Below are 14,150 nucleotides of genomic sequence, written 5' to 3' on the forward strand. Positions count from 1 at the left end.
GACTTTCATATACAGAAACTTAATTGTATTAGGAATAAAATTAACAGCATTAAATCTATCCTCCTCTCCCTTCCATATGACTGCCAAAACTACTACAATAAGAACAAGACTCTAAACAAGAAAAAGAGGTATAATATTTGTAAAGGGTATAACCCTGAGCAAACCAGGCTGCTGTTCTGAACAATGGAAATATCATTGGTAACTGGTGGTTTGAGTAATTTTCTTTTACCAACCCCACCTGAATGGAAAAAGATGGTGGTCAAATACCCAGTGGTCAGTTACCAGTATATTGTAATAAACCCGCTCACTCACTTTTTGACTATAAACAGTTCCTAAAATACCTTTCTGATAATAGTCCTTAAAATATGGTTATAACATGTTGAAAAGTGACTGTAGCAATGGTATCGTCTTACTCAGTAAATCTGCTCTCTCTAATAATTTCAAGTCATATTTGCTTACTGACAATAGTAAGTTTTTACTATTTTATACACTTGCTGCTGCTGCTTAACTATGAGAGGGAGAGCTGGAATCCATTCTGGCTCATGTATCACTAACCAAACTGTTAACTACATGTCAACCACAGAAGATGTGTTTCTGAATTAACTCAGTTTGCCTTTCAGATCTCAGCTGGAGTTTACAGAGCTGGCAGTTAGGAGTAAAATATTTATATTTTATTCCTAAATAAACTAATAGGATCTGCAAAATCATTAACAAATTATCAACTTGTAATTGAATGATACCGTTTTTAAAGTTGATTTTCAGTGTCTCACCCATGTTAATTGATTCTGAGCTCTTTTATTTCTTGTTTTATATGAGAATTATTTTTCATAAAACCTGTGAATTGGGCTGATTAATGTTATATGGTATATCAGAAGGAAATGAACATAACCAACACATCCTAAAAGGGGAATTAATTCCTATGGCCTATCCAGGGGTACTCCCTTCCCCCAGTGCCATTCAGATGTTTAATTTCGCCAGACCATCTGATGATCCATTATATCAGCAGAAATTTGGAAATCCAGTGGAATGTTTCATTACTGAATGAGGGTCAAAACTGTGATGTTGACCTTTCCCATGACTGAACAAAGGAGACCGTAGATCAGAGAAGAGGAAGTGCTCAGAATGATGGATTACCGAAGCCAACCATTTGCTGTACCTCATGAATTTCCTGGAGCAGTTCCTCATTCTTCAGCTCTAACTGCATAGGAAAGAAGAGGATCAAACAGGAGCAAATGAACAAATCTTAGCCTAGAATACTTTGGGCCAACTTATTCCATGTAGAGACTGTAAAGGAAATAAGAATAGCCTCTATCTTTATGCTAAATATTCCCATACTGCTGGTATCGGAAGTGAGCACGTCAGTAAGATGATACCAACTGACAGCAGAAGGCTCAGAAATGTGTGCTTTAGTTAAATATCCTATTTTCAAATATAATTCACACCTAAAAACTGGCAAGTACTTCTCACCTTAGGAATATTCAGAACCTTGTGCTAAGCCAAATAGATGGCTTCCTTTTTAACTGACATCAGGCTGACTTCCTCATCCCACTTTCCTTCCCCAAACTAAGAAGGGAGGAGAAAAATACAAACCTTCATTGCGTATTTGTAAGACTGCTCTGCCTCCAGCTGCCTTCCTCCCTGAAAAATACCAGGAGCCAGTGAGAAGCGTATTTAACAGAACAAAATCAGGTGTTTCATGTACTGTCAAGAGACATATTTTAACAAGGCTAGGTGATGGGAATACCTCAACTGTACAATATTCAGTAGGAAAAGTGGTAACTTCAACTTCCTGCTGATGTACAGGATAGGGTGTTCATCATCTCTCATTATCTGGGAGAGAACAGTTCCTAGGATGACTTCGGAAGCATCGGTTTGTAATAAGAACTCCAGTGATACCGGGCCCTCCTTTCTCTACTTCCTCACAGTAGTGAAAAACAAAGGGGAAGATTCTTTCTTTTGGCATTAAAATGTATCCACATTTGTGTTTTTCCAGAGTACAAACCCTGAACCTATCTACATTTACCAATGGAATCCATGAAGTGCCTTTGAGACATATAGGAAGACTTTTATGTAGAGAAAACAGAACATGTTTCACCACATTTGCTGTGGAGGTAGCTGGCTGGCTGGACACTCACTTGCATACAGACTAGGGCTAGATATGCCCACACTTCAGCATTGTTGTTATTCAGGGCATTGGCCTCAGAAAGGGCATCTTCTGCCTCTGCCATTTCTTTCAGCTTAGAGAGAGAGAGAGAGAGAGATGAGCAAAAACTCAATAGCAGGTGAAATACAGTACTGCCCAGCGTTTAATGCAAGCACCTGGTATATGACAACTAAAGAATCCACGTGACAAAAACCTTCAGAAATTATCCTCGGTCTAGGCTCTGCTGAACTATACAATAACAATGACACAGTGTAGCAAATGTATAACGAGAGAGTGAGACAATTTCAGTGTCAGACTGACCTGCTCTCCAAAGTGGAGAGCAAGCCCCGCATTACAGACTCAGCCACTATTGAATAACCCAGTCTTCTTACAAATTACCTATGCACGATTCTCAGTGAAAAGAGCAACAATCACTCTTCCACCTCCACAGGGCTAGAGTTTGGAACCTACTGAGGAGGAAAGTTGAGTCACCCTGACTCCTCCCATTCACTTTCTTCAAGTGAGGGAACCTAGCAAGGCAGCCTCTTTACAGCCACACTCTTTACAGCTGCAGGGATCGCAGGCCTGGGTCTCTGTCTTTATTTACACCATTCTGACAATCCTCTTTAATAAAGAAAGGGATATTCCAGATAGTCTTTCCCCATCTGCTGTCTTCCCTATGTTTCTTTGCAACTGAGAAAGCAACAGGAGCCAAAAGAAAGATGATATTTCCTGTAAGAAGTAGGTGCTCATTTAGAATGGAGTCCAGCACTGTGACAACGTACAGGCAGTCCCCGGGTTACATGGGTCCGACTTAAGTCGGACCCCTATTTACGAACCGGGGGGGGCCCCCGCTAGTGCGGGGTGCCTCCCCCACTGTTGCCGCCTCCGGCGGCGTGGGGGGCGCTTCCACCCAGCAGACCAGGGAGACGCGGAGCGGCTTTTCTCGCCGATGCCTGGGGTAGAGCAGCTGGGGGGGCTGCCAGGTTGGTCCAGTAGCGCCGAGGAGCGGCGCTGCAGGACCAAACCAGCAGCACCCCAGCTGCTCTGCCCCAGGCGTGTCCGATTCAGCCGCTGCTGGTCAGTTTCAACAGCGGCTGAATCTGGACGCCAGTTCCGACTTACATACAAATTCAACTTAAGAACAAACCTACAGTCCCTATCTTGTACGTAACCCGGGGACTGCCTGTACTGCGTATGACTCTGGGAGGCCTCTATACCAACTAGTAGAGAGCATGTCATGCTGTAATTCACAGCAGGCCCAACACACTCCATGCCTCGACACACTGTTGTTATACCCCTGTATCTAAGAAGTGTTACATAAGGCATCTTATGCAAACTGGTAGCATTCTGGTCTCCATAATCACTGCATAGTGTATATATGGGGTGTATAAAGAGTTACAGATGCGTGCTGGAAATATGTTCTTAAGATATGTTTGGGAGGCAGCACATAAGCCCAATCTGCCCTACGTAAAGTAATGTGTATTCATCTGTCTGACCAGCTTGAACACAAGCAGAGAACAATGCAAATATATTTATATATAAGCCAAACAAAGCCATCAAGTTAATAAGAGAAGGAAACTGCTTAACGATGGTGATGGGGGATGAAATCTGTTCTCCTGGCTCCAGGAGACAATGCACTTTAGGGGCTATGAAGACAAGCAAAATCTGATTTTGGTTTTCCATCACTGAGAGGACTTAGTGTTCAGCACCTTCCAAGTCTCTGAAAGTTTAATTTTCTTGGCCTGAAAGGCAACACTCACTGAAAACTAACGCAGGTGAGAAAGTTGCTTAGACAAAGATAGTCTCCTGTGAAATTAAGTTTTAGTCACTAGAAAGTGTGCAGCGTTTGGTGTTAATTGTAATCAGACCTGTTTATCTTATTTATTACCACTTACCTCTTTTCTTTTTTAATAAACGTATTCTTGTTTTGTTACAAAACCATTGTAGTGCTGTGTATTATAATAAAGTATAAATCCTCAGCTAACCTTGTAGTGCTGTGTATTATAGTAAGATATAAATCCTCAGCTAACCTAACAGGCTGGTGTGTGTTCTCTCTCTTTGGAAGCAGAAAACTTTAACTTCTGAGTGTTCAATGAGAAGGACTGGACATCACAGAGAGATGTTTCTGGGGAAACTAGAACTGGGGTTCATTGACTGTTACCTGCAAGGCAAAGTTTGAACTGGCAGATTCCTGAAGAGTTTGCTGGGAAGGCAGATGGAGCTAACACACAGCTTGGCAGTACTAAAACTCTCATGTGTGGAGGTTTGGGGGCCCAAGCTGGGTGTCACACCGAGAAAGGAGATTCTAGTCCCAGGAGGAGTTAATTACTATGCAGTGATTATTCAGTAGCCGCTTGGAGTAATTTTTGTGTCTCAGACTTTCCATTTGAGCATCAGTGAGTCTCATGATTGCAACCATGATGGCACCCAGCGTGATGTGGCCTTTACCCTGAGAACAGCTTTAGAAAACTCTGGTCTCCCAGATAGTTTGGATGAAAAGCTTTTATCTAAGGAAAGGGGAACAGTGGAAAGTCAAGTCGTAGTCTCAGCTTTCCAAAATCCATGCAGTCATCTAAAAACTGGCCAAGCAGAGAAGCTTTTCACCCTCTTACCCTGTAGCAGGCGATTCCTACTCCCAGCCAGGTCAGGCAGGATGAGGACTTCTTACAGGCCAGCATGTAGGTGCGCTTTGCTTTATCATACTGTCAAAAGAAGAGATCAGTAAGTTGTTCTCTCTAATGTAACCCTTCAGTCTGCACCTGGACTGCTCTCCCCCCACAGGCACTCTAAAACCACCATAGTGCCGAGAGGGCTCATATGGATGGGACATCACCTGTGGCCAGAAACCTACTCGCATCTGTAAAAACAGGCAGTTCTGTATTGCCCCTCAGAGCCTCAGATTAACAAGAAATCTTTCATTTCCCATACCTAGCACTAAAAATGATTGGGGTTGTTGTTATTACAGCAGCTCCCAGGATAGGTGCTAGGCACTGTACACTCAAATAAGTAAAATGGATCCCCACTCCACAGAGTTAAGTTCATTAGAAGACTTAGTTGTACTGTCTGATCTGCAGCTATGAAAATAAAAAGTTGCAATGTGCTTTATTCACCCAGAATAATTACTTTCCCTGTGTTGGTTTAGCTCCCATTCTTAGAGCCCATGTTCAGCTCCTCACCTCTTTCTCTTTCAGATAGATGGATCCCAATCGCAGGTAAACAAAGTGCATCTCAGAAGCATCTGTTACAAAACTAATGGTTCGCTCATAGCATTCCTTTGCCTCACTGAGATTGCCAGTCAGGTAGCACAGGTGCCCTTTCTGTGCCCAAGCATTTGGATTCTGTGGAAACAAACCCAGTAGTTAGACAAAACAAGACAAGCCGGGCAAAATGGGCAAGAGATGGACTGGATAGTATCAAAGCTCAGAATAAGGGAGATGATGAAGGCTATTTGCTTACAAATATGTATTTTACATACAAGCAAGTTTGGCTACAACTACATTGCACATTCTTGCACAAGATGATATGCAAATGAGGCACAGCAACTAATATTGCCGCGCCTCATTTGCATACCTAATGAGCCGCCATTTTGCGCAAGGGGTTTTTGTGCAAGAAGGAGCAGTATAGACTGCTCCTTCTTGTGCAAAAGCCCCTTGTGCAAAAATGGTGGCTCAAGTATGAAAATGAGGCGCGGCAATATTTATCACCACACCTCATTTGCATGTTCTTGCACAAGAATGAACATGTATGAGTATGTAGCTAGGAGTACTTGCACAACAACAACAACAACTGTTGCTCCTTGCACAATATGGGAACCTCTGCAAAATAATGAACTAAAGGGAAGAGAAGTGAAACAGGCCAAATTCTGATACGGTCACTCAGCTTTTAAGTAGTCCTTGTTAGGCAAACTCCTAGGCTATGTCTACACTGCACATTCTTGCGCAATAAGAGATGCAAATGAGGCGCAGGGATGAATATCGCCGGGCCTCATTTCCATACCTAATGAACTGTCATTTTTGCAGCACAGGCTTTTGCGCAAGAAGGAACTGTCTACACTGCTCCTTGCGCAAAAAAACCCCTCTTGTGCAGAGCCGTTCTTCCTGAAAATAAGTGGCAGAACAGTTCCGCACAAGAGGGGTTTTTTTGCGTAAGAAGGAGCAGTGTAGACAGTGTTGCCAGCTCCTTCTTGCGCAAAAGCCCATGCCGCAAAAATGACGGTTCATTAGGTATGCAAATGAGGCCCGGCGATATTCATCCCCCTGCCTCATTTGCATTCTTATTGCACAACAATGCACAGTGTAGACATAGCCCTACTGGTTGCAATGGGAATTTGATTAAATAAAGATCAAGACCTCAGGGTCTGACCCACCAGAACACACACAACAGGGGTTATACTGTCTTGTTCTGCAAAGCTCTTTCTGAAAGCACCTGCTGATGGCAAGTACAGCATAGTGCTAGAGAACATACTTACCAGGTAGTCAATCTGGATAGCATCTCGGACGCATTCTTCAGCCTTAGCGAAGTCCCTCTTGAGCAAGTGTGTTTGTGCCAGCACTAGGTAATACTCACAGCTGGGCCCTTCTGGCTGGCACAATAGCTCATGTGCTAGCGCCCTGTGAACAAACTGAATGAGAGAGCCACACTGAGACATTGTAATGGAACTCACACCAGACATGGGCATCCCAACCACTGTTCTGCTGCCCAGCATAGAGAAAAAAGATAACATGCAGCCTCCTCTGTGAGGGACAACCAGAACATTCAATGTGCACTGTATACATGGGAACACGTAACTAATGTCTCCACGTGACTTTGTGCGTTCCCTTAAGACATTCGCTGATTTAATGATAGGGCGTCTCAGAAACAGTTCAAACACTGGACAGATACATTTTTTCCTCTGACATTTTAGCTTCAGTTGCCTTTAGTTTTCTTTGCAAATGTTCTGTTCCTTCTCTGCCAAATTACCGTCAGGCAGCACAATGTGGAAGTCACTGCACTTGAAGAGGTCCCTATCGATAGAACTAAGACAGAGAGGGGACAGAACTCAGAAGTTGCCGGACAGAGGAGTGCTGTTGTGAAGGCAGCTGGTCCCTCTGACAAACCATCAGGGTTGCTCAGAGTGTAGCTCTGGTCTGATGGACAAAGGTGTCCAATAGACCGATACTGGTGCTGTGAGTCCTAACTTGAAGGGAGGATGAACGTGCATGTGTGAAAGAGAGAACCTGATGAGAGGGGGTGGAGGGCATTGGGATTGAGGAGACGTCTGGGCAGTGAGTCTCCCAGGTCCCTCCATAGCCTCCCACTGCACATCCTTTCCTAGGGCTGTTGTTTGTGTACTGGCTTGGAAAGTGTTTTGTGCTCCTTTGAACAGAAGAACAGCCATACTGGGTCAGACCAACGGTTCATCCAGCCCAGTATCCTGTCTGCCAACAGTGACCAATACCAGATGCCCCAGAGGGAGGGAACACAACAGGTAATCCTCACGTGATCCTTCCCATCACCCACCTCCAGAGAAAAAGACGCTAGGGACACCATTCCTACCCATCCTGGCTAATAGATTCATTGAATTTAGGTCCATCAATGGCTATCTAGCTCTTTTCTGAACCCTGTTAAAGGCCTAGCCTTCACCACATCCTCTGACAAGGAGTTCCACAGGTTGACTCTGTGCTGAGTGAAGAAAAACTTTCTTTTGTTTGTTTCATTCGGTGACCCCTAGTTCTTATATTGTGGGAATAAGTAAATAACTTCCTTATTCACTTTTTCCATACCAGTCATTATTTTATAGACCTCTATCCCCCTTAGTCTCCTTTATTCTAAGCTGAAAAGTCCAAGTCTTTTTAATCTCTCTTCATATGGGACCTATTCCAAACCCCTAATCATTTCTGTTGGCCTTTTCTGAACCTTTTCCAATGCCAATATATCTTTTTTTGAGATGAGGTGAATACTTGAATGCAGTATTCAAGATGTGGGCGTACCATGGTTTTATATAGAGGCAATAAGATATTTTCTGTCTTATTCTTTATCCCTTTTTTAATGATTCCTAACATTCTATTTGCTTTATTGACTGCCGCTGCACACTGCGTGGATGTTTTCAGAGAACTAGCCACAATGACTCCAAGATCTCTCTCTCGAGTAGCTGTAGCTAAATTAGTACCAATCATAATGTATGTATAGTTGGGATTATTTTTTCCAATGTGCATTACCTTATATTTATCAACATGAAATTTCATTTGCCATTTGACTGTCCAATCACTTAGTTTGGTGAGATCTTTTTGAAGCACTTCACAGTCTGCTTTGGTCTTAACTATCTCGAGCAGTTTGGTATCATCTACAAATTTTGCCACCTCACTGTTTACCCGTTTCTCTAGATCATTTATAAATAAGTTGAATAGGATTGGTCCCAGGACAGACCCTTGGGGAACCCCACTAGTTACCTCTCTCCATTCAGAAAATTTACCATTTATTCCTACCCTTTTTTTCCTGTCTTTTAACCGGTTATCAATCCATGAAAGGACTTTCCTTCTTATCCCATGATAGCTTATTTTGCTTAAGAGCCTTTGGTGAGGGACCTTGTAAAAGGCTTTCTGGAAATCTAAGTACACTATATCCACTGAATCCCCCTTGTCTGCATATTTGTTAACCCCCTCAAAGAACTCTAGCAGATTAGTAAAACATGATTTTCCTTTACAGAAACCATGTTGACTTTCTCCCAACAAATTATGTTCATCTATGTGTCTGACAATTTTATTTTTTACTATAATTTGGGGTATTACTATTACATGGTTTTAATGCATGAGGCAATATGGTAAGGAAGCACTGAACTAGGTGTCTAAGAGAGGACAGGGAAAACGAGGAAGGCAAGGGAAGAACTGGCAGAAGACAGTGACAGAGGATACTGAATGCACTGGCATCATCTGGGGAGAAATACCCCAAGTAGTGAGTAACTGCCTAACGTGTCAGTGGCTGTCCAGAGCAATCCCTGTCCGTGGCGGGCCCGAGTGCATTACAGGCAGGAGCACCCTGTCCATGGTGGGCCAGGGCACATCAGAGGCAGCCACCTCCCAGGCTGGAGTGCCCCCACCCATCCCCCTTCAATCAGTTAACTAGTTAAACATCATGTTTAACCGGTTAACCAATTAAACTGGAGTTTACATCCCTAGCCCACTCCAGAAGAGGAGGGGCAACAGCAGTCTGAGCGTGGCTTCACGTTTGAATAGCCTATCAGAAAGGGCCTCTGGGTAGCCAATCAGGGCAAGGATAGAAGGCAGTCAGGGTAGGCCATATATAAAAAGCAGCGGAGCTAAAAGAAGCTCAGTCTACTCCTGACCAGCAAGGTTTAAAACTAGCTCCTGGCAGTAGGAGCAGCACCTTGGACTGAGCAGTGTTAGGCAGTCTCAGGGGAACAGAGGGAAAGCTCCAGCCTGATACCTGCCAGACTGAGGCCCCTGACAAAAAGGGCCAGCAAAGTGCAAGGGCCATGGGGAAGTATCCCAAAGAAGGTAAACAATAGGGGAAGTGGAGATGAGCAGAAGGAGGCTGCTGTTCGAGGGTCCCTGTGCTGGGGCCCAGAGTGGTGGGTGGGCCTTTGGAGAGTGTCCAAGCAAAGGACTGCAGCTTGCCCCCGAGGGAGGGGCTAGATTTGGAATTGCAGTTCACCACTGAAGCAAGGGGCTGGACTGAGGACTGCTAGTACCCCCAGAAGGAGGAAGACTGGAGTTGGGGGCACAGCTGGACAGCAATGTCCTGAAGCGGGCACCACAATCCAGGGAACAACGTGGGTCCAGCTACATATGGCGGAGAGAAAACAGAGCAGATACGGGCGAGACACCAGCCGAAGGCAGCACAAACTGGACTGAGCTAATTCTCAGACTGACCAGCAGGAGGTGTCATGGCGCTTCGTTACAGGAACAATATGTTTGTGCCTGGAGTCTTCTTCACAACTCTAAGGGAGAAGTTACTCAGTACGGCAAGTATTAAATGATGCATTATGAAGGATTAAATATGGTGGCTATGTGAAATCCAACCTCAGAGGGGGAGTTCCCTCTGATGAAACCCATAGCGAGCCATTGTTTAGAAAGGGAGGCACTCCACATGTGTGTGAAAGGTTACTCTGAGGCACTCAGAAGTGCCTGGATGGCTGTTCTGACCTAAGAAGTGACCAGCTGGTCTGTGGGATGCATCAAAATAATGGGTATTTCCTCTCCAAATTATCTTTGAAAGGGGCCCTGTTTTGGACAAAATATTCTTCCTGCAGCAAACCAGTAGTGGGTTTGAACACTCCTATTACTTGGCCTGAGGTTATTTTTGATGCCTCTTAGGATCCGTTCAGTTCTGAATTTTCTAAACAGCCATATCTTTGCAGCGCATGACAGTAATGTTGACTTGACTGATGTTTAATTTGTTGAGTCTGCATGGCACACGCTTGAAATGCATCCGTCTAGAAGCTGCCACAATCTCACTATTTTAATACCACAGGGAAGTCACTATCACCCATAGAAATGAGTTCAAACTCCTAATGTCACCTTCCTTCCCCCTGTTACTGCTCCACTGACCTGTAGAGCATTGACCTTCATCAAGAAGTGTATGGTCTCCATGAAGATTGTGTGGGAGGGCTGTGAAAGTCCAGAAATGGGGACATGGGCCATGGGATGTGATGGATCAAGTGCTCCTCCACTTGTTTTCTTTATTTCTGAAATAACAGCAAGAGAAAGCGGCTTATGGATGCTGAAAGGCCGGATGTTCAGAATAACAGTGATAACCCAAAACCAAATCGTATTTATGTGGGTAGAAGCGGCCTGAGCTGACCTTAACTAGTCATTTCTTTGATTGTTTTAAGTGATTACGTTTTGATAAATGATGTCAAAAAAGCTACACCACTGCCACAAAGAGTGTGTCTAGTTAAAACCCCAGCCCTAGCATGTGACAGTTGACTCGGGCTGGGCTGTTTAATTGCAGTGGAGATGACTGGGCTCTGCCTGAACCATCTAAAACATCTTCTTTGCTAAAGATTCCTAACCTGGGTTGGAGAGCAAACCCTGCTGCTTTGTACCCTATCCTGATGAACTGAATGGCAAGTAAGTGAGCTTTAACTATCTGCAGAATTGTCTGTACTTAGTTTTATTCCATCTTTCCCCCTAGTTACTGTGAAGTCCCATCCCTCTGCCCCAGCACTGAAATTGTCCCTTTCTTTAAGCCAACAGTCCTACTTTCTAACCTTTCTGGAGTGTCTCCTTGTTCCTACTGATTGTGGGGGAAATTTTCTTGGCCAGTTTAACTGCAGCAGCATCTTCTGGCAGCTGGATGGTTACAACAGGCTCTTCTGAATCTGGCTGTTCTTTCAGGGAGCCATCTAGAGCCTCATCTGGAACTAAACCCCACAAAGAATTAAGTGCAATGAAAAGTTCTCCATGAATTGGTCAGCGTTTAGTAAGACACTGTACCAGAGAGATTTCAGAGAACTGCAGAATTAGCACAGTCCCAGGACTGCTGGGAAAATACAGCACTGTGTGCAAATTCTCATGAATGGATATTTGGTTACATTAATACTTCATTGTAACATTGTGAGTACCAATAAGCCAATGGTACTTCATTAAATCCTCGTATACTGTACTCAGAGCGCAAAAAATAAATAAATAAATTCCCTCTCAATTTGACTAGTGATAGTAAAGTAGAAAGTAATATTGGCCAATATCTACCATTCCCTACCCAATTATTTGTGATATAGGATAGAGAACAGAACGTTCAGGATGATTCAGGTGGAGGCTTTGGCACAAAGAGACACACGAAGGGACATTTGATTCAGGGCAGCCACTAAATAGAAGGGGATTAGCAATCAAGAAATGTGGACACTGCATCTGTCTTTGCCACGACTCCCTGTGTGACCTTAGAGCAGGCCTGGGCAAAATACGGTGTGCGGGCCAGATCCAGCCCATGGAGGCAGTGGGGAGCACCAGGCAGGCTCACTAGCTTGCCCCGCACGCCACTCAGAAACACAGGGCACTTTCTCTTTAGGAGTCTGGAGGGGAAGGGAGAAGATTCAGATGCTGCTTCTTCCCCCAGCACAATCCCATTGGCCGGTTTCTGGCCAGAAACTGACCAATGGGAGCTGCCTGTTTGAATAACAGGCAGCCATGAAGCAAAACCCCACTCCCCTCCTGCTCAGTTACTCACTCAAGCACATGGCCGAGTAGGCAGAAACATTTTAACCTCTGCAAGCCTTTAGCTCTGCAGGTAGGCAGGCTAGTAAGTCTCCCGGCCAGAGCCTGCTTCTGGCACCCCAGCCCCTCCCTTCCCCAACCCTCTGCCCCCCACTACTCCACATGCACTCCATTCCCCTGCCCTAGATCACAACCACCTCCTTCACCCAAACTCCATTCTCCCTCTTGCACCCCAAGCTCCCTTCTGCACCCAACCTCCATCCCAGACTCTGCACCCCCTTCCATTAATACCATGGAAAAGTGCGGCTCTCAACCACTTTCCAAAATCTTGGAGTGCCCCCCCATTAAAAGTTATTGTCCACCCCGCCTTAGACCCTCTCTAGCTCCATTTTCCATCTGTAAAATGCAAAATCTACCTTTGGATGAAAAGTGCTATATAAAATGTGAAGTATTCTAAATATATTCTGCATATGGCTCTGGGTTGCAAACAGAGCCATCTCTTCCATAGGACAGTTCAGGGCAGCTGCCCAAAGCCCCACAGAGGCTTCCTCAACCGTCCTTTGATTGGGACCCATGGGGCCCAGGGTGGCCTGGAAGATTATCAGGGGGCCTAGTGTAGTTCCACCCTTCTTGTGAGCACCCATCAGTGGCTGAAGAGAGTCTTGTAGTCTCTCTGCCCGCCTGCTCCTTTGGGTCCCAGCCCAGCCACCCTATAGGTAGCAGTTACCTGCTGAGTCTCACAGAGGTCAATTCAGGTTATGTTCCCTGGGCCACTTCCAGGGCCGCATTATGACTTTCGTGGGCCCCTCCCACCATCATAATATCAATATTAAAAATTATTTTTGATATAACTTTAAATACTTCAACATTGTTTTTTCCTGTTTTAGGCAACATTTAATAGATTTTCGTGGGCCCTAAAAGTTTCGTTTTTTTCTGACATGAGAAAAAAATTAAAACATTTTCTCTGACCCTAAAAGTTCATTTTTTTTCTTCTGATTTTAAAAGAAATTAAAACATTTTTGTGGGCCCCTAAAAGTATCGTGGGCCCTAGGCACTGTGCCTACTGTGCCTAATGGATAAGTCAGCCCTGGCCACTTCCCCAGGAAACTGCTCTGTTTAGGCCTTTCTCTTGGGCCTGGTGGTCAAGTCCTCCCTGTCTAAGGTTCTCCAAAGGGTTGCCGTTGGCTTACTAGATAGTTCTGACAAGGTCTGAAGTCCAGCTCCCACTCGGAGCTGTCCGGAGTGCTACTGTTCTCTCAGTCAGCGTTTAAGTCTGTCTGGGTTGAGCTCCAGCAAGGAACTGAGATGCCTTGGCCCAGCAGCTTCTTTTATATCAGCCTGCTGCGCCCTAATTGGCTGCAGCAGAGGCTGCCACTCTATTCTGCTTGGAGGACCTCTCTTCTGCTCCTGTCATTGGGCAGGGTGCGGAAAGGCCTCCAGCAGGGATGTCGGGGCCTAGTCCACCCCATCACACCACCCCACTCATCATGACAAAGGGAGCTGGAGCAATTTGGCAGCCTCTTGCCCTGCCCCACCGCCCTCTCCCAGCCCACAGCACTTGGCTTCACCATGGCAGCAGGAACTAGAGCTTCTGGCTCCAAGGGGGGAGGGTGTCTGTTTTCCCAGTGCCATGGTGAAGCTGAGCATAGCGAGCCAGGAGAGGGTGGCGGGGTGAAGCGGAGCAGGCTCCTGCCACCACAGTGAGTGTGGGGGGGTGACCCCGGCTGCTGCCTAGTACCAGGCCTCCCCCACTAATCCCTTAGTTTATGTTGCTCAGAGGAGGGCTCTTTGGGCAAAGGGATGGAGCAGACGCAGGAAGGGGCAGAGTGGGGAGGGCTTGGAGAAGAGATGGA

At 45.2% G+C, this 14,150-nt stretch overlaps 1 protein-coding gene across 4 annotated transcripts in view; it reads right to left on the reverse strand.

Moving 5' to 3' along the window:
- The window catches only part of CFAP70 (cilia and flagella associated protein 70), a 47,445-nt gene continuing 33,295 nt past the window's right edge, over positions 1-14,150 (reverse strand). For 3 of the 4 annotated variants that reach the window (XM_089782247.1, XM_006124560.4, XM_089782246.1), the window contains 8 exons: positions 11,355-11,507; positions 10,693-10,829; positions 6,615-6,767; positions 5,323-5,484; positions 4,759-4,848; positions 2,136-2,237; positions 1,591-1,638; positions 1-1,198 (listed from right to left, as the gene is read on the reverse strand). In XM_089782247.1, coding sequence (XP_089638373.1) covers positions 1,118-1,198; positions 1,591-1,638; positions 2,136-2,237; positions 4,759-4,848; positions 5,323-5,484; positions 6,615-6,767; positions 10,693-10,829; positions 11,355-11,507 — 926 coding nt within the window. In that variant the 3' untranslated portion in view covers positions 1-1,117. The remainder of the gene's footprint in view (positions 1,199-1,590; positions 1,639-2,135; positions 2,238-4,758; positions 4,849-5,322; positions 5,485-6,614; positions 6,768-10,692; positions 10,830-11,354; positions 11,508-14,150) is intronic. The other variant, XM_025185396.3, reaches the window with a different exon arrangement.

This window comes from Pelodiscus sinensis, chromosome 15 (genome assembly GCF_052426305.1).
Source record: "Pelodiscus sinensis isolate ZL-2025 chromosome 15, ASM5242630v1, whole genome shotgun sequence".
Classification (NCBI taxonomy): Eukaryota; Metazoa; Chordata; order Testudines; family Trionychidae; genus Pelodiscus; species Pelodiscus sinensis.